This window comes from Palaemon carinicauda, chromosome 12 (assembly GCF_036898095.1).
Source record: "Palaemon carinicauda isolate YSFRI2023 chromosome 12, ASM3689809v2, whole genome shotgun sequence".
NCBI lineage: Eukaryota > Metazoa > Arthropoda > Malacostraca > Decapoda > Palaemonidae > Palaemon > Palaemon carinicauda.
The window spans coordinates 136,158,533-136,178,944 of NC_090736.1; the positions used below are offsets into that span (position 1 = coordinate 136,158,533).

The 20,412-nt window shown below is 38.6% G+C and overlaps 1 protein-coding gene and 1 long non-coding RNA gene across 2 annotated transcripts in view; one reads left to right on the plus strand and one right to left on the minus strand.

The window, feature by feature from the left end:
- Nucleotides 1–5,174: 5,174 nt before the first annotated feature.
- Nucleotides 5,175–6,617, minus strand: LOC137651070 (uncharacterized protein PF3D7_1120000-like). The gene has a single exon (XM_068384207.1). The coding sequence runs from the start codon at nucleotides 6,615–6,617 to the stop codon at nucleotides 5,175–5,177; it is 1,443 nt and encodes a 480-aa protein (XP_068240308.1).
- A 2,285-nt stretch (nucleotides 6,618–8,902) lies between these two features.
- Nucleotides 8,903–20,412, plus strand: part of LOC137650656 (uncharacterized) — a 42,725-nt gene continuing 31,215 nt past the window's right edge. Inside the window, exon 1 of the long non-coding RNA XR_011046026.1 lies at nucleotides 8,903–8,981. This is a non-coding gene — a long non-coding RNA (uncharacterized lncRNA). The remainder of the gene's footprint in view (nucleotides 8,982–20,412) is intronic.

Here is a 20,412-nt window from a genome sequence, read left to right on the forward strand (position 1 = left end):
ATTTAAGGAGATCCCTTAGGTACCTAGAATAGATCACTGGTACTGCTACTGCTGCTCTTGGTTCTGCTTCTTTTATCCTCCTACGGCTGATGGGGATGTCATAGCATACTAGAATAAGTCAGACTTGTTTTTACTGCATTTGTCCACCTGACAAAGAAACAGTACAAGTGAATCTTCATCAAGGAACAAAGCACAGTAGACCAAGTCAGACTTCTTCTCACTGCTTAGTCCATCTTGTAGAATTATCTGCTTTTCCTTCTGCTGCTGTTTCTGCTCCTGCTGCTTTCTTCTTTGCTCTTCTTACTAAAAGAAGTACGACTTGTTTTCTTTCTGCATTTGTCCACCTGACAAAGAAACAGTACAAGTGAATCTTCATCAAGGAACAAAGCATACTAGAGCAAGTCAGACTTCTTCTCACTGCTTAGTCCATCTTGTAGAATTGTCTGCTTTTCCTTCTGCTGCTGTTTCTGCTCCTGCTGCTTTCTTCTTTGCTCTTCTTACTAAAAGAAGTCTGACTTGTTTTTTTTTTTCTTCTGCATTTGTCCACCTGACAAAGAAACAGTACAGGTGAATCTTCATCAAGGAACAAAGCATACTAGAGCAAGTCAGACTTCTTCTCACTGCTTAGTCCATCTTGTAGAATTATCTGCTTTTCCTTCTGCTGCTGTTTCTGCTCCTGCTGCTTTCTTCTTTGCTCTACTTACTAAAAGAAGTCTGACTTGTTTTTTCTGCATTTGTCCACCTGATAAAGAAACAGTACAGGTGATTATTCATCAAGGAACAAAGCATACTAGAGTAAGTCTGACTTCTTCTCACTGCTTAGTCCATCTTGTAGAATATCCATCTGGTTTTCCTTCTGCTGCTGTTTCTCCTCCTGCTGCTTTCTTCTTTGCTCTTCTTACTAAAAGAAGTCTGACTTGTTTTTTTCTGCATTTGGCCACCTGACAAAGAAACAGTACAAGTGAATCTTCATCAAGGAACAAAGCATACTAGAGCAAGTCAGACTTCTTCTCACTGCTTAGTCCATCTTGTAGAATTATCTGCTTTTCCTTCTGCTGCTGTTTCTGCTCCTGCTGCTTTCTTCTTTGCTCTTCTTACTAAAAGAAGTCTGACTTGTTTTTTTTTCTGCATTTGTCAACCTGATAAAGAAACAGTACAAGTGAATCTTCATCAAGGAACAAAGCATACTAGAGCAAGTCAGACTTCTTCTCACTGCTTAGTCCATCTTGTAGAATTATCTGCTTTTCCTTCTGCTGCTGTTTCTGCTCCTGCTGCTTTCTTCTTTGCTCTTCTTACTAAAAGAAGTCTGACTTGTTTTTTTCTGTATTTGTCCACCTGACAAAGAAACAGTACAGGTGAATCTTCATCAAGGAACAAAGCATACTACAGCAAGTCTGACTTCTTCTCACTGCTTAGTCCATCTTGTAGAATTATCTGCTTTTCCTTCTGCTGCTGTTTCTGCTCCTGCTGCTTTCTTCTTTGCTCTTCTTACTAAAAGAAGTACGACTTGTTTTTTTCTGCATTTGTCCACCTGACAAAGAAACAGTACAAGTGAATCTTCATCAAGGAACAAAGCATACTAGCGCAAGTCAGACTTCTTCTCACTGCTTAGTCCATCTTGTAGAATTATCTGCTTTTCCTTCTGCTGCTGTTTCTGCTCCTGCTGCTTTCTTCTTTGCTCTTCTTACTAAAAGAAGTCTGACTTGTTTTTTTCTGCATTTGTCCACCTGACAAAGAAACAGTACAAGTGAATCTTCATCAAGGAACAAAGCATACTAGAGCAAGTCAGACTTCTTCTCACTGCTTAGTCCATCTTGTAGAATTATCTGCTTTTCCTTCTGCTGTTGTTTCTGCTCCTGCTGCTTTCTTCTTTGCTTTTCTTACTAAAAGAAGTCTGACTTTTTTTTTTTTTTTGCATTTGTCCACCTGCAAAGAAACAGTACAAGTGAATCTTCATCAAGGAACAAAGCATACTAGAGCAAGTCATAACTCTTCTCACTGTTCAGTCCATCTTGTAGAATATCCATCTGCTTTTCCTTCTGCTGCTGTTTCTGCTCCTGCTGCTTTTTTCTTTGCTCTTCTTACTAAAAGAAGTACGACTTGTTTTTTTTTTCTACATTTGTCCACCTGACAAAGAAACAGTACAAGTGAATCTTCATCAAGGAACAAAGCATACTAGAGCAAGTCAGACTTCTTCTCACTGCTTAGTCCATCTTGTAGAATTATCTGCTTTTCCTTCTGCTGCTGTTTCTGCTCCTGCTGCTTTCTTCTTTGCTCTTCTTACTAAAAGAAGTCCGACTTGTTTCTTTCTGCATTTGTCCACCTGACAAAGAAACAGTACAAGTGAATCTTCATCAAGGAACAAAGCATACTAGAGCAAGTCAGACTTCTTCTCACTGCTTAGTCCATCTTGTAGAATTATCTGCTTTTCCTTCTGCTGCTGTTTCTGCTCCTGCTGCTTTCTTCTTTGCTCTTCTTACTAAAAGAAGTCCGACTTGTTTTTTTCTGCATTTGTCCACCTGACAAAGAAACAGTACAAGTGAATCTTCATCAAGGAACAAAGCATACTAGAGCAAGTCAGACTTCTTCTCACTGCTTAGTCCATCTTGTAGAATTATCTGCTTTTCCTTCTGCTGCTGTTTCTGCTCCTGCTGCTTTCTTCTTTGCTCTTCTTACTAAAAGAAGTCTGACTTGTTTTTTTCTGTATTTGTCCACCTGACAAAGAAACAGTACAGGTGAATCTTCATCAAGGAACAAAGCATACTACAGCAAGTCTGACTTCTTCTCACTGCTTAGTCCATCTTGTAGAATTATCTGCTTTTCCTTCTGCTGCTGTTTCTGCTCCTGCTGCTTTCTTCTTTGCTCTTCTTACTAAAAGAAGTACGACTTGTTTTTTTCTGCATTTGTCCACCTGACAAAGAAACAGTACAAGTGAATCTTCATCAAGGAACAAAGCATACTAGCGCAAGTCAGACTTCTTCTCACTGCTTAGTCCATCTTGTAGAATTATCTGCTTTTCCTTCTGCTGCTGTTTCTGCTCCTGCTGCTTTCTTCTTTGCTCTTCTTACTAAAAGAAGTCTGACTTGTTTTTTTCTGCATTTGTCCACCTGACAAAGAAACAGTACAAGTGAATCTTCATCAAGGAACAAAGCATACTAGAGCAAGTCAGACTTCTTCTCACTGCTTAGTCCATCTTGTAGAATTATCTGCTTTTCCTTCTGCTGTTGTTTCTGCTCCTGCTGCTTTCTTCTTTGCTTTTCTTACTAAAAGAAGTCTGACTTTTTTTTTTTTTTTGCATTTGTCCACCTGCAAAGAAACAGTACAAGTGAATCTTCATCAAGGAACAAAGCATACTAGAGCAAGTCATAACTCTTCTCACTGTTCAGTCCATCTTGTAGAATATCCATCTGCTTTTCCTTCTGCTGCTGTTTCTGCTCCTGCTGCTTTTTTCTTTGCTCTTCTTACTAAAAGAAGTACGACTTGTTTTTTTTTTCTACATTTGTCCACCTGACAAAGAAACAGTACAAGTGAATCTTCATCAAGGAACAAAGCATACTAGAGCAAGTCAGACTTCTTCTCACTGCTTAGTCCATCTTGTAGAATTATCTGCTTTTCCTTCTGCTGCTGTTTCTGCTCCTGCTGCTTTCTTCTTTGCTCTTCTTACTAAAAGAAGTCCGACTTGTTTCTTTCTGCATTTGTCCACCTGACAAAGAAACAGTACAAGTGAATCTTCATCAAGGAACAAAGCATACTAGAGCAAGTCAGACTTCTTCTCACTGCTTAGTCCATCTTGTAGAATTATCTGCTTTTCCTTCTGCTGCTGTTTCTGCTCCTGCTGCTTTCTTCTTTGCTCTTCTTACTAAAAGAAGTCTGACTTGTTTTTTTCTGCATTTGTCCACCTGACAAAGAAACAGTACAAGTGAATCTTCATCAAGGAACAAAGCATACTAGACCAATTCAGACTTCTTCTCACTGCTCAGTCCATCTTGTAGAATATCCATCTGGTTTTCCTTCTGCTGTTTCTTTTGCTGCTGCTTTCTTCTTTGCTCTACTTACTAAAAGGAGTCCGACTTGTTTTTTCTGCTTTTGTCCACCTGACAAAGAAACAGTACAGGTGAATCTTCATCAAGGAACAAAGCATACTACAGCAAGTCAGACTTCTTCTCACTGCTTAGTCCATCTCGTAGAATATCCACATCCTGCTTCTGCTGCTACTCCTCTGCTTTCATCTGTCTTCTTCCTACAACAAGTCTGGTCCTATACAGCAGGGAAACCCTACTCTCTGTAAGACCTTCACTGTCAAATAATCATTTTCGTTCGAAAGCATTCAATATTTCACACTGCATATTGCTCGTTTATTGTCAAATCCACGTGATCGAAGCACTTAAGATAACAATAAAGCTTTCAGTTTCATCTTGAAAGCCTTAACATCTGGTTTTTTTGTATAGTCTGGGAGTTGCATATTTAAACGCTCTAAGTCAATATTCATAAAGAACAGTTCTTAAATCCTGTTTCTCTGAGATTGGGAGGGAAAGGTGCAATGATCAACTGCCATAGTAAACTCTTTCAAAACACGTTTTTTTCTAGAGTGTCTATCAGTTTCGGTGGCCCGCAAATGGATGGCAGCAATTACATCCTGCGTTGGTTGCTCCTCCTCTTTGTATATCATGCATTTGACCCAGAATATCATCGAGTTGTCTCTGTAACTCATCTTCACGATTATGCAGGATATTTGTTTTTGTATGTTTCTCCTTTCTTGGAAGTATTGTTTCCCTTTTGGCAGGAGTTCTTAATTTGTGATTTCTTCCCATTTCTCTTTTCCTATCATCATTCTCTCTCATAAGAAACCCTAATTTATGATTTATTTTTTCATTTTCATTCAGTAGGTACCTTACGGTTTCCTCCAGCTTTGCGACAACTATCTGTAGATGTCTATTTCCTTGGAAATCTCCATTTTCAACTTGTGTAAGTCTACCAATGTGTGCTCTCAGATTTTCACGTTCTCTCAAAATTGAATCTACCTTATATTCGATTCTTCTATAATAATCTTGAAGTTCCGCTACGGCTAGGTGTAAGGCCCTATTTTCCTCATCAACCTTTTGAACTTGTGTATCCAAAACCTGCATCATCCCGTCATAAGGTTTCCCAGTTCGTTCTGAACCTTCATCCTTTTGTCATAAATCTTTATTTTCTTTCAAAATTAAATCTCGTGTAGAATGGTTCTCTTGATTTTCCGCCTTCACCTGTCGCTCAAGTTCTGCGACATTTTGGCGCAGATGCCAATTCTCCCCTTCCAATTCATTTCTGCCTTTCATGCAGTCCTCTAGGCTTTTATTCTTTCTTACCAATTCTTCATTTATTCTTAAAATAATGTCTCGTGTCGATTCTTTCATTTCTTCTTCTCTCCTGTATTCAGAGACTTCTTGTTGCAACCGCCGATTCTCCTCTGCCAATCTTTCATTATTTTTCCTGAGAATTTCATCTTGCAACACTGACTCCTTAAGGTCTGCGACTTCTTGTTGCAACCGCCGATTCTCCTCTGCCAATCTTTCATTATTTTTCCTGAGAATTTCACCTTCTCGAAACCTTGATTCTATTTTAGATACATTGGCCAAATTATTCGGACACTGTTCCTTAAGGTCTGCAATTTCTCGTTGCAAATGTCTGTTCTCCTCTGTCAATTTGTCGCAATTTTCCTTCAGAACTTTATATTCTCGCTCCATTATATCTAATTGAGATACTTTGGTCATTTTCTTCTCCAACTGTTCCTTAAGATTTTCGTTTTTTCGTCGCAAATCCATGATTTCTTTGTTCATTTCCTCAAATCCTTTTACTTTCGATAATTCTGGCTTGGTTCCATCCACGAACGGCTTGTTCTTCCGCCAATCACAAGAATTCAGTTCTTCACTTTTTTCTTTCTTCAAATCCCATTGTACAAAAGGTTGATGTGTATGCTCTTTTACATCCTCCTCAGAACTGAATCCTATAAGGGGGGGTGAATGTCTTTGTGCTGGCTGTGGAAGTTTGGTACCCCATAAAGGGATTTTATCTAAGGGCTCATTTCTTTCTGATTTGTTTTGGACGTGTAACTTACCTCTTATCACTCCCGGTCTCAAAAGGCTATATTTGAAATTCGGATCTTTCTGACAATTGCATTTTGCCACGAATCTTAATCTTTCTTCCATATCCTCTATCTCAAGAGCCCTTTTCAGGTTATTGGCATGAACTCCTAGATGACCCTTCAGGGCTTTGTCTACTGTCGTAGAGCCTAAGGCTCTTATCTGTGCGTTTAGTTGGTCAATTATCCTCATTTTTAATTCATACAATATCCTTTTAACGCTATACTCCTCCCAGACTCCCTGGAAAGCGGGTTTTGTATGTTCTAATACCTTGTGTTGCCCCGTAGAAAATGCTACCTGTCTTCTGACCGAGTCACGCTTTTCCCTTTTAATCTTCTCCTTGGAATTCCTCTCTATCTTGGCATCACGATTCTCATTGTGTGTTGCATTGGCATTAGGAGAGAGATTTGGGTCAATAGAGAGAGACTCAAGCTGTAAATAGCGAGCCTCAAGTACGGGAAGAGGATTGAGATGAGGGTCAAGAGGAGAGGGGTTCATGGGGAAATATATAGGCTTAATGGGGAAATAAGTAGGGTCAACAGGGGAAGGGTTAGGGTTAGTGGGGAAATAAGTAGAGTGTACAGGGGAAGGGTTGGGGTTAGTGGGGAAATAAGTAGAGTCAACAGGGGAAGGGTTAGGGTTAGTGGGGAAATAAGTAGAGTGAACAGAGGAAGGGTTAGGGTTCATGGGGGAAAAAGTAGAGTGAACAGAGGAAGGGTTAGGGTTCGTGGGGAAAAAAGTAGAGTGAACAGAGGAAGGGTTAGGGTTCGTGGGGAAAAAAGTAGAGTGAACAGAGGAAGGGTTAGGGTTCGTGGGGAAAAAAAGTAGAGTGAACAAGGGAAGGGTTAGGGTTCGTGGGGAAAAAAGTAGAGTGAACAGAGGAAGGGTTAGGGTTCGTGGGGAAAAAAGTAGAGTGAACAGGGGAAGGGTTAGGGTTCGTGGGGAAAAAAGTAGAGTGAACAGAGGAAGGGTTAGGGTTCGTGGGGAAAAAAGTAGAGTCAACAGGGGAAGGGTTAGGGTTCGTGGGGAAAAATATAGGATTAATAGGGATATAAGTAGGATTAACAGGAGAAGGGCAGGGGTTCATGGGGAAATATATAGGATTAATAGGGATATAAGTAGGATTAACAGGAGAAGGGCAGGGGTTCATGGGGAAATAATTAGGGTCAACAAAGAATAGAGGAAGAAGGTGAACAGGGAAAAGCCAAGGGTTAGCAGTAAAGAGAATGTTACTCACTCCCACAATTGCATCTTTGTAATGCAAAATATAACTCATAGTTTCCGGTTGGATCAAAGTAATGCAGTTCATCGTATAAACTTCCATATTAAAGAAACTTGGTTGCTTGGTAGTCCGGAGGTCTATTTTTAGAAAAAATAAACTTGTGGGAAAAATCTTCATTTGTCTCCGGTGGAGTCGGACTTGAAGACCTTAGCTGACTCCTGGATTCCTTCGGGGCTTCAAAGTCTCCGGAGAATTCCGCAGAATCTCCAGCAATCAGTCGGGAAATCATTTAATTTCAAATGTGAAGAGATCTTAAATGATTCCGTCTGGGCTTCAAAGTCTTCAGAGAATTCTGCAGAATCTCTAGCATGTAGTCGAGAAATCACTTATAGAATGCAGTCGAGAAATCATTTACAGTAATTTTAAATGGGAATAAATCTTCATTGACTCCATGATTCCGTTTGGTCTTCCAAGTCTTCAGAGAATCCTGCGGAGTTTCTAGCAAGTTGAGAAATCATTTCATTCTAAATGTGAAGAGATCATGATTGAATTCTGGATTCCGTCTGTTCTTCAAGGTCTTCAGGAAATTCTACGGAAAGCAGAGAGAGAGAGAGAGAGAGAGAGAGGAGAGAGAGAGAGAGAGAGAGAGAGAGAGAGAGAGAGAAATGAAGAACTGATTAATGTTTATTTTTCGAGTTTCGTAACCATTTTCAGGGAGTTTCGGAACTATTATTTGGAGTTTCGTAACTGCTTATATATATATATATATATATATATAATCTCTCATCTAATCTGACTTCGCTAGTTACTCTCTCTCTCTCTCTCTCTCTCTCTCTCTCTCTCTCTCAGATTATTTTATTTCCATTTTATCTGACTTTGAATCTCTATTTCTTTAATATTCGTGTAATATCATCATTATTAAAACATAGTTGCCGAGTTTGTTCAATGTAAGGCCTATTTGAATTTAAGAACTAAACCGTTGCTATTAAATATCTAATTTAAATAAGAATTCATTATAATTTACGTGTTTTTTCCTGAATTATAAATATATTTCCTCCATTATAAATAAAAAAAACACGTAAATATGCATACAATTTAGAGAATATAATATTGAACTGTCAATCGTACACACGTTCTTCCCACTCCCCGGGTAAACACCGACATTTGACAATAGTTCAATATTATTTTCTCTAAATTGTATGCATATTTACGTGTTTTTTCCTGAATTATGAATATATTTCCTCCATTTTAAATAAAAAAAGACAAGTAAATATACGTACAATTTAGAGAAAATAATATTGAACAATTGTCAAAATGTTGGTGTTACCCGGGGAGTGGGAAAAAAATGTACACATGTTCTCCCCCACTCCCCGGGCAACACCGAGAGATTCTGAGACCGACATGCATATTTACGTGTTTTTTTCCTGAATTATGAATATATTTCCTCCATTTTAAATAAAAAAAGACAAGTAAATATACATACACTTTAGAGAAAATAATATTGAACAATTGTCAAATGTTGGTGTTACCCGGGGAGTGGGGAGAAAACACAGGGAGTGGGAAAAAACAACAATACCCACTCCCCGGGCAACACCGAGACCGACATCGTGCCATCGTCACCTAGAAAATCACAATCTACGGTAAATATGGTAATATTTTTATAGTTATAGATTATTATAAGTTAATGAATTCAAAATGACATCTTAAAGTGTTAATGAGTATTTTAGCAGCTCGGTTATGTAAGGAAAAGCGAAGCTTTTTAACATAAAAGCTGTAATGTTGCTTTGTTTGGGAGTGATCAGCTGATGAGTGGAGTTCAATAATAATGAATAATAATAATGTTTATTGGACAAAAAATATTTACATTCAAAGATTTACAAAAAGAAAAAAAGACTCAGTCCAAGCCCATGTGGAGCAGAGCTCTTCGGGCAATAATACAACAAAATAATATCATCAATTAAGTAAAAATAAAAAATAAAGTAAATATGGATATAGATATACAAAATGTACGCATACATATACATAATCATATGTATACAAATAGATACATATAAATGAGAATCTTAGCCTAAAAACAAATGGAAATGCATATTTATATGATAAGGAAAGATGGTATATGAAAGCTAATGGTATATACATTGAAAAAATTGTAGATATTAAGCAAAAAACTCAGTAAAAGAACTAGTTTTACAAATAAAAAAATATTCTAAACAATGAAACATACTTGCGTTGTGGTTAGGTAGGCAAGTATAAATATTTATTAATAAAGCTTAATACCCAGATAACAGGAGATTTGTATATGATTTCTTAAAAGACCGAACGCTAAGCAGTGCCTTTAGATAAGCGGGCAGAGTATTCCAAAGTTTAATACCTTGGTATAGATACGATTGCTCGCATCTATTAATACGTATGAAAGGGAGAGTTAAGTTTGAATTTCTTGTTCCATATGGATGAACTGATTGTTCCTGAATTATTTTTCGTCTTAAATCTGGAAATTTGTTCAAAATAAGTGTTTGGAACATCATATTCATTAAGGAGAGCTTATAATTGTCTTCCAGCTTCAATATCGAGAGAGACCGGAAAAGTGGCGATGTATGAGCTAAGTAATCACTGGAGCTTATGATTCTTACCAGTCTTTTTTGAATTACAATTAATGGTTGCAAGACATTTCTACTACTACTCCCCCACGCCGTATTGCAGTAATTTAGGTGAGGAGATACTAACGAGTGATACAATTGTTTTATAATATATAAGGGGAAATACTCTTTTAATCTATATATGATACCCATTACTTTGGCAATTTTATTAACTGTCATATTTACATGCTCACAGAAAGTTAGTTTATTATCAAGAATTATCCCTAAAAATTTACCACTGGACTTCTGATCCAGTGTGAGATTTCCTATAGAAACCCTTATGTTATCAGGAACTCTTCGTAGAGAAAAGATTATGAAGTATGTCTTTCTTTCATTTAAGGTTAACTTATTTGCTAGTAGCCAGTTTTTTACATGAGTTAAATCATTGGTTAGTGTATCACAGAGGGAGTAGATATTTTTATGTCTAAAGTGAAGCGTAGTGTCATCGGCAAAGAGTATGGAGCTTAACCTACCTACTGATCGAGGTAGATCATTGATACAGGCGAGGAAAAATAACGGTCCTAGGACTGATCCCTGGGGAACACCTATTTTGACATCCATAACCTCTGAGAGATGGCCATCGAGGGTCACAAATTGTTTACGACTCGTTAAGTAGGATTTTAGTAAGAGTAATGCATTTCCACGTATTCCATAATGTTCGAGCTTTTTAAGCAGCACATCATGAGACACTGTGTCAAAGGCTTTACTCAAATCTAAAAAGACCGCACCAAGGTATTCATTTTTATTCATCGCATTGTAGATATTTTCAAGAAGGTCATTTACAGCATCACTTGTACTAACGCCACGCAGAAAGCCATACTGACAGGAAGAAAAGATATTACATCTAGTAAAGAAAGAGTAGAGTCGATTGTACAATAATTTTTCAAAAATTTTATTCAATAAGGGAAGGCAACTTATTGGTCTATAGTTATTGACATCCGATTTATCACCAGACTTATGTAGCACAGTAACGCATGCTATTTTTAAAATGTCAGGATAAATCGATTTTATTTAGAATAGAATGTTAACTTGGTCTGAAATACGGCTTGAAACTAATTTGAATTTTGTGTTAACTCACCAGGAGACTCACTTGGGGGTCGCAGCCCCCTTTGTAGGTAAGTATAAGGCTCATAGGTTAGGCTAGATGGGGAACCTTAGGCTAGGTGGTGTTCTCGTGTTTGTTTCCGAATTAAAATGTTTTTCGGTCACAACTTGAAATTCTACACTTGGTCTGGCCCAACTAACTACAAAGGCTCCATCAAAAACATTACCTTACCTAACCTTATTTTAATTTTGTTAGAATTTATGAAATCAATGTTTTCCGGTCAATTTGCACAGCCAAGGTGAAATTTGGCGTATTGGTTGAACTGCCTTTTATCGCCAGGATTTTTGTATATTTAGGCTATGTTGTTTCAGGTGAGAGTAAATGGTCTGGCCCAACTAACTACAAAGGCTCCATCCAAAACATTACCTTAACCTTATTTTAATTTTGTTAGAATTTATGAAATCAAAGTTTTCCGGTCAGTTTGCACAGCCAAGGTGAAATTTGGCGTATTGGTTGAACTGCCTTTTATCGCCAGGATTTTTGTATATTTAGGCTATGTTGTTTCAGGTGAGAGTAAATGGTCTGGCCCAACTAACTACAAAGGCTCCATCCAAAACATTACCTTAACCTTATTTCAATTTTGTTAGAATTTATGAAATCAATGTTTTCCGGTCAGTTTGCACGGCCGAGGTGAAATTTGTCGTATTGGTTGAACCTTTTATCGCCAGGATTTTTGTGTATTAAGGCTATGTTGTTTCAGGTGAGAGTAAATGGTCTGGCCCAACTAACTACAAAGGCTCCATCCAAAACATTACTTTAACCTTATTTTAATTTTGTTAGAATTTATGAAATCAATGTTTTCTGGTCAGTTTGCACAGCCGAAGTGAAATTTTGCATATTGGTTGAACTGCCGGGTAGTTTGTAGCGCCACGGCCAAGCGTCCTAATTTGCTTATTATCGCTCCGACTGTTATCTTGTATAGAATAAAAACGTTTGGAAATGGTCTACGGATCTTAAATATGTGCTTAAACGCACACTTTTATGTTTTTTGCAGAAAACCCTAAATTACCTGAAAATTTGTGGCTTGAGTTCTTACTCCAGCCACGAATCTTCTCGCTCCCGTAGTAGGTAAGGGGGGGGGGTCCAGGGGGACGAAGCCCCCCTGGGTAAGGATACGGCTTTTAGCATAGGTTAGGTGGGTTTTTTAAGTTAGCTTCTCCCGCCAAAATCGTTTTTAGAACGACGGCCACAGTTCAGAATATTCCAGTTTTCTACGAACTCGATTTTAGAATGACGGCCACAGTTCGGAATATTCCAGTTTTCTACGAACTCGATTTTAGAATGACGACCACGGTCCACCCCACTTTATAATATTCCCATTTTCTATGAATGAAAACAGATCTGGCTGTCACCCTACAAAGGCTCCGAACTGCCTTTTATCGCCAGGATGTTGGTGTGTTTAGTCTATGTTGTTTCAGGTGAGAGTAAATGTGCTAATTAATATTCAGATTTAGAATGAACACAAAACATAGGTTTAATAGATTAAATTAAAATTTGTAGTAATCATGGGTTTAAGATTTAAACCTCAATTTTTTTTTATCAGATTTAACCCTTTTACCCCCAGGCTATTTTGAAATTTCCAACCCTTAACCCCTAGGGGGTTATTTTTTTTCCCAGCACATTTTGCAGTATATTTTTTTTAAATTGCTCTAACAGCCTTAATTTTTGTCATAGAGAGGTCAGGTTGGTTTCATTTTCTTGGAAAATGCCTGAATTTTCTCAAAAAATTATCAAAAATATGAAAAAAGGACGTCCATGGGGGTAAAGGGATGGGTTTTGTGAAACGTACCAGTAGTGTACGTCCTTTGGGGGTGAAAGGGTTATTATGTATATTTTATCTTTGAAATTTATCCAACCCATCCCTGTAGGAGTCTGGTTTTATGCAATGGACTTGTAAAACTCTACTCCTGTAAGGGTAAAGAAATGATAATTGTTTACAACACCACTTTATTTACTCCAAAATAATGCAATCCTGCAGTTCTCATCTTCCTGCACAGTAATTAGGTGGTTATTTAAATTCTGGGAAAGCAATAATTAGCAAGATATGTTGAAGGGGGAAGGGGTTATGAAAAGGAAATAGTTCGGTTTCCTCACTAAACGACTTGGAACTGACATGTCAACATAGTCAACCGAACAGAAGTTCGTGATGTCAGCGTACATAAACAGAAGTTTGTGATGCCAGTGTACATAAACAGAAGTTTGTGATGCCAGTGTACATAAACAGAAGTTTGTGATGCCAGTGTACATAAACAGAAGTTTGTGATGCCAGCGTACATAAACAGAAGTTTGTGATGCCAGCGTACATTTGATATACTGTATATTCAAAATATACTTAATAGAAAATTGAGTGATTACTCGAAAGTGTCACTATTTGTAAATTGCGTATTTTATGGACACTTTTGAATTTTGTGTTAACTCACCAGGACTGTCACTTAGGGGTCGCAGCCCCCTTAGTAGGTAAGTATAAGGCTCATAGGTTAGGCTAGATGGGGAACCTTAGGGTAGGTGGTGTTCTCTTGTTTGTTTCTGAATTAAAATGTTGTTTTTCGGTCACAACTTAAAATTCTACAATTGGTCTGGCCCAACTAACTGCAAAGGCTCCATCAAAAACATTACCTTAACCTTATTTTAATTTTGTTTGAATTTATGAAATCAATGTTTTCCGGTCAGTTTGCACGGCCGAGGTGAAATTTTGCGTATTGGTTGAACTGCCTTTTATCGCCAGGATGTTGGTATATTTAGTCTGTTGTTTCAGGTGAGAGTAAATGTGCTAATTAATATTCAGATTTAGAATGAACACAACACACAGGGTTAATAGAGTAAATTAAAATTTGTAGTAATCATAGGTTTAAGATTTAAACCTCAATTTTTTTTATCAGATTTAACCCTTATACCCCCAGGCTATTTTGAAATTTCCAACTTAACCCCTAGGGGGTTATTTTTTTCCCAGCACATTTTGCAGTATATTTTTTTTAAATTGCTCTAACAGCCTTAATTTTTGTCATATAGAGGTCAGGTTGGTTTCATTTTCTTGGAAAATGCCTGAATTTTCTCAAAAAATTATCAAAAATATGAAAAAAATAATTTGTAAAGCATTTTTTTGCAAGGTCGTACCGGTACGTCCATGGGGGTAAAGGGATGGGTTTTGTGAAACGTACCAGTACGTCCTTTGGGGGTAAAAGGGTTATTATGTATATTTTATCTTTGAAATTCATCCAACCCATCTCTTTAGGAGTCAGGTTTTATGCATTGGGCTTGTAAAACTCTACTCCTGTAAGGGTAAAGAAATGATAATGGTTTACAACACCACTTTCTCCATTTACTCCAAAATAATGCAATCCTGCAATTCTCATCGTCTTGCACAGTAATTAGGTGGTTATTTAAATTCTGGGAAAGCAATAATTAGCAAGATATGTTGAGGATTGGGGAAGGGGTTATAAAAACGAAATAGCTCGGTTTCCTCATTAAACGACTTGGAACTGACATGTCAACATAGTCAACCGAACAGAATTCGTGATGCCAGCGTACATAAACAGAAGTTCATGATGCCAGCGTACATTTGATATACTGTATATTTATACTTATAAAAAATTGAGTGATTACTCTAAAGTGTCACTATTTGTAAATTACGTATTTTATCGACACTTTTGAGTAATTATTCCATTTTTAATTAAGTATATTTTGAATATACAGTATATCAAATGTACGCTGACATCACAAACTAATGTTTATGTGCGCTGGCATCACGAATTCTGTTCGGTTGACTATGTTGACATGTCAGTAACGTCGTTTAGTGAGGAAACTGAGCTATTTTCTTTTTATAACCTCTTCCCCCTTCCTCGTCATATCTTGCTAATTATTGCTTAACCAGAATTTAAATAACCACCTAATTACTGTGCAAGAAGGTGAGAACTACAGGATTGCATTATTTTGGAGTAAATGGAGAGCGTGGTGTAAACAATTACCAAAGAAATTTATTCAAGCCAGCTCTGTAGGAGTCGGGTTTGACTCATTGGGCTGGTAAAACTCTACCCCGGTAATGATAAAGAAATGATCGTGTTATCAAGATGACGGAAATACAGTACTTGGTACCGTAGTCTACAAAATGGCAAATACTCTTTCCTATTACCGGTAGTTCCAGTTGATGTAACAGGGGTTTGTTGCATAATTGGAATACAAGCCTATTATTATTATTATTATTATTATTATTACTATCCAAGCTACAACCCTAGTTGGAAAAGCAAGATGCTATAAGCCCAGGGGCTCCAACAGGGAAAAATAGCTCAGTGAGGAAAGGAAATAAGGAAATAAATAAATGAAGAGAACAAATTAACAATAAATCATTCTAAAATAAGAAACAACGTCAAAACAGACATGTCATATAATAAACTATCAACAACATCAAAAACAAATATGTCATAAATAAACTATAAAAAGACTATGTCTGCCTATTTATTTAGGGGTATTACCTTCGGCGAAGCTGAAATGACGAGCCATTCAAATTTTGCGGTTAACTATCCATACCGCTAGTTAGTAGGGGTAGCTTGCTACTGCTCCCACTCACACCGGTGATTTAGCTCACTTCACTTTTGGTTCGGATGGAGACCAGTTGTTACCGCTCTTCCTCCTCGCCTATTTTGGACAGCCATTAATATTTGTCTTTTAACTTACATTTTTCTTATATGTCCATCCATCCATATACCAAGGCACTTCCCCCAATTTTGGGGGGTAGCCGGCATCAACAAAGAAACAAAACAAAAAGGGGACTACTCTCTACGTTCTTCCAGCCTAACCAGGGACTCAGCCGAGTTCAGCTGGTACTGCTAGGGTGTCACAGCCCAACCTCCCACAATTCCACCACAGATGAAGCTTCATAATGCTGAATCCCCTATTGCTGCTACCTCCGCGGTCAATATATGTATATATGAAAAAAAAACTCTTTAATGTTTATATATATATATATATATAGATATGTTGTAAGTTTCCTTTTCAGTGTTTGTACTGTGCGTGTAATACAGTAGCGTTTACGGCAGGTTTTCAAGACACTTGTGCAATGCCGGGGAACCTTCCCTTCCTACTTTTCCCCCTGTGGCCATCTGTCTTCCCGTCAGCAGATAACCTACTGTTGACTTGGCCGCCGCCGTAAGGGAATCGTCAACATTTGGACCCTCCTCGTTCATTTGTTGTCTTCGCCTTTGCGTCTTCCGCAGGGAACATATGGATTACTGAGGGAAGGTAGTGTGGCCTTTCAGAGATTGACTTCGATCTTTCTCTTATCAAGGCCGTTCACCTTTCGTGGGCTTCCGACAGTATACTGTACTAACAGGGAGCACCTTTCCCATTCGTGGGTTAGGTTGCGCTTCCTATTGTTTTTCTTGATTATCTAAGTGAAATTATAATTGTTTGTAATTTGACTTTTCAGCTTCTCCCCGGGGAACACTTCCCTTCGGGGGATCAGTGGTTCTTCATATTAGTGAATATTTTTAGCTGATTTGAATTATAGTAATTCTCGTTTTATTACAGTTACTCTCCCCTCCCCTTCTCCCGTCGATGGCGACCCGGGAAGGGAGAGTGCAGTTCTTATTTTATGTTTGTTCCTTCGGTGGTCTCCTTTCCTATCGTGGACGAGGTGCTCCTCCCAAGGGAGTTTTTTGTTACATAATTTATTTTATTTTTCCTCAGTTAGCGATGCAGTTGTTCTTAGTTTGACTGAGAGAGCCGACGAAGCAGAGCTGCTCCATTCATGTCTGGGAAATCTGCTGTCACTGCCAGCCCTCGGAGAGCGTCATCAGGGACGTCGTCCCTTCTCCTTAGAAGTACGCCCATGGTAGCACCTGATCAGCACTTCATCTTCGAGGAACTAGGTCTGGCTACGCTTCTTCAGACAGCGCTCTTAGCAGATCATCTTAGAGTGCTATCAGGAGATTCAGCTCCAGGGGTTGGACTACTTTCCCTTCCGAGGGGGAGTTTTCCTGCCCATGTGTGGGGTTGTTTCTCCCTTCCGAGGGAGAACTTCCCTGCATCTTCTTCATCACTCCATCGACTCCGACTGCTGTTGCTGTCTTCACCTAAACTAAGCTCCCCCCTTGCTGAGTCTCTCTTGCGAAGTGATCACCTTTCTCGTTTGCGAGAGGGGCCACTCATAGAGACTCCTTTTCGGAGGATTGCTACTTCTGAAGGTCGGGTTGCTGATCCACTGGCCCTCAGGGGCGTCATCCCTTCTTCTTGCACATACGCCGTCACCTCTGGCGAAGAGACACCTCTTTGGTTCTTTAGCAATGCAGCCTTCGCCCAAAGAGGAGCCTCCTCTTCTATCGTCTTCAGGCCTGTTACTGGACCTTCTCCAGACGACGCTGCAGCTAGCCCTCGGACTTCGGTCCTGGACTCGTCTGTAGATCGTTCGCGATCTCCATCGGTGGATGTTCGCCTTTCCAAAGGGTACATCCCGGTTCCTGATCGTCCTACCATCGCTGTTCCTCTCCGGTATACCCTCTTGAGGCCATACCTAAGTGTGCAGCTACGCGCCATCTCCCCTATATAATATAAAGCAAGTGTGTATATACAGTTTATGTATATATATTTGTTTCCTATCATGTTCAGGGGGGAAGAGAGAGTAGTCGTACCCTGGTGAGAAGGGGTACCCTGAGAAGTACACTCTGAAACCACACATTCCCACAAATTGCTAAACCAGCGTGTTGTACAGTATCTAGGAAAGAAGGAGGGGGTGGGGGAGGGTTGAATATGTGGGAGTGTGCATATCTATCTGAATATTTGAGCGTCAATTTTGACGGCTTGAGTACACTAGTTGTAATGAGATTTCGTAATTAAATTTTGGATTCGGCTGTTCTGCCTTGCAACTTTTACACAACTTTCTCTTTTGCTGCTGGTGATAACACCAGATCTTATGCATTGCGTAGAATAGCTCCCAGTGAAATCATTTCCTGCTCTCTCATTTCAGCTTCCTTCATCTTGATATAGAAAAATTAAGGACTTTGTCTTCAAATTATACCTAATCGCATACCGCTGTATTTACTCTGAATCTTATGTTTACTGCAATGCTACATCGTTATTATTATTATTGTTATTGCTAGTTAAGCTACAACCCTAGTTTGAAAAGCAGGATGTTATAAGCCGAAGGGCACCAACAAGGCAAATATCCCAGTGAGAAAAGGAAATCAAAGTTAGAAGTGTGTCTGAGTGTACCCTCAAGCAAGAGAACTCTAACCTAAGACACTGGAAGACCATGGCACAGAAGTTATGGTGCTACTCAAGACGAGAGAGTAATGGTTTAATTTTGGAGTGTCCTTCTAGAAGTGGTGCTTACCATAGCCAGAGAGTCCCTTTTACCCTTACCAAGTGGAAAGTAGCCACTGAACACCTACAGTGCCACAGTTTATAATGAGTCTTTGTAATACCTTCTGCTCTTATCGCTTCTCCTATTGGCATATATGTTTTGTGAGTTTTATAGGAATTTAACCCTTTTACCCCCGAAGGACGTACTGGTACGTTTCACAAAACTCATCCCCTTACCCCCATGGACGTACCGGTACGTTTCACAAAACTCATCCCCTTACCCCCATGGACGTACCGGTACGTCCTTGCAAAAAATGCTATAAAAATTTGTTTTTTCATATTTTTGATAATTTTTTAAGAAAATTCAGGCATTTTCCAAGAGAATGAGACCAACCTGACCTCTCTATGACAAATATTAAGGCTGTTAGAGCAATTTAAAAAAAAATAACCCCCTGGGGGTTAAGGGTTGGAAATTTCCAAATAGCCTGGGGGTTAAAGGGTTAATTATGAATCCAACCTTCTCCGCATGTCAGGGATTGATACTAGTTTAGGGATCACCAACATACGGCTTTGAAAATTTTGCATGTTGGTTCTTAGAACAACAGATGTTTGTTATAATTGCACATAGTTTAAAAGTCTTTGTAGTCTTCTTTTTGCCTCTTCCATTGCATATAATTAAGAAATTTAGATTTATTTATTTATTTGAACTTTGATTTTGATAATGAAATTTGTAGACAAAATGTTCATAGATCACCAAACTATGCCAAACCAAAACAAATACAAAGCGTCAGTGGTGGAGTTTAAAGTATTAACAATAATGATAATTTTTTCTTTTATGAAGGTAATATAATGGTGATATTATAGTAATAATCAAGAAAGAAATTCCTCTCAGCCGTTGTACCTTTCCTCTCTTCAATCTAGCCGCCAAAACTCTCTCTAGCTGCCAAAAAAGGTTGTTACGACCAGACCAGTGATTTAAGCCTGAGCCCACGAATAATTATAAACAAAGGCCTCAGATTTAAGTGGTGTGCATCTCTTGTTTTCTTCGGTGTTTGGCCTCTTTCACACTACGCGTTCTTAATCCGTTGCCGTAAGCAGTGCGGATCCTCCTTTGTCAGTTGACCGATAGATTATATGAATCCTTTCACACTAGAGCCGAGTGGATTTTTTGTCGCAACGGCCCCGCCTAGCATGAGCGGTACCCCCGCTGACTTTGCGCCGATCCACTCTGCTGACAGTGATAGTTGGCCATATGTTAAATAAGAGCCTTCATTCTGCGATTTTCTTCCGTCTCTTGTTCGACGGGCAGTAGTAGGCAAGGCCACGCAGTGCTTCTCATGGAAGTGAATAATAAACACAGACTTGAACAAGATATAGATATTGAATTACTTATTTCAGTAGAAATTAAACGAGTAATATTGTACAAAAGTCTTACAAGAATACAGATGTCGTTCTGTTACATCAGCTTGGAAAGAAGTTTGCTTTTGATTAAGAGTGGATTTTGCGGGTGGATGATAAAGAAAAGAATGAATTTCTGTGTGTACAGTATTCACTTATCCATTTACTAACATTCTTAGTATGCCAGTTGTGGTAAACTAGCTTTTGCAAAGATATTTAGGAAATTTTATAATTGATGCATAAATCTAGTTATAAAGACATTCAAGACTAAAATTCATATATGCCTTATTCGTATTTTAGAATATTGCCAACTCAAAGCTCCCTCTTCACTCACAAAAAATCAGCAAATGTGTTTCTGTTAACATTTACGAGCGGCCATTGCAATATTGGTGCTTTTTCTTTGCTATACCTGCGGTGCGGAAACCACATCATGCGAAAAAAACGCATATTGTGAAAGAAGCCTTATTGAATTTTTCTTTTGGGGGTGGAAGACCGTTCTGTCTATCCTTGTCTTATTTCCTTTTCCTTTTTTCCTTGGTTTTTCTTAGCTTCACCATCAAGTATGTTTACAGCTGAGCATTCACCACGCCATTGCTCTGAATGTAAAGTAAACAAGTTACTGTTGTATTCGGTGGATCC

What these genes read in the sequence shown, in the direction of transcription:
- LOC137651070 (XM_068384207.1), bottom strand. Translation starts at nt 6,617, where the DNA reads ATGAACCCCTCTCCTCTTGACCCTCATCTCAATCCTCTTCCCGTACTT.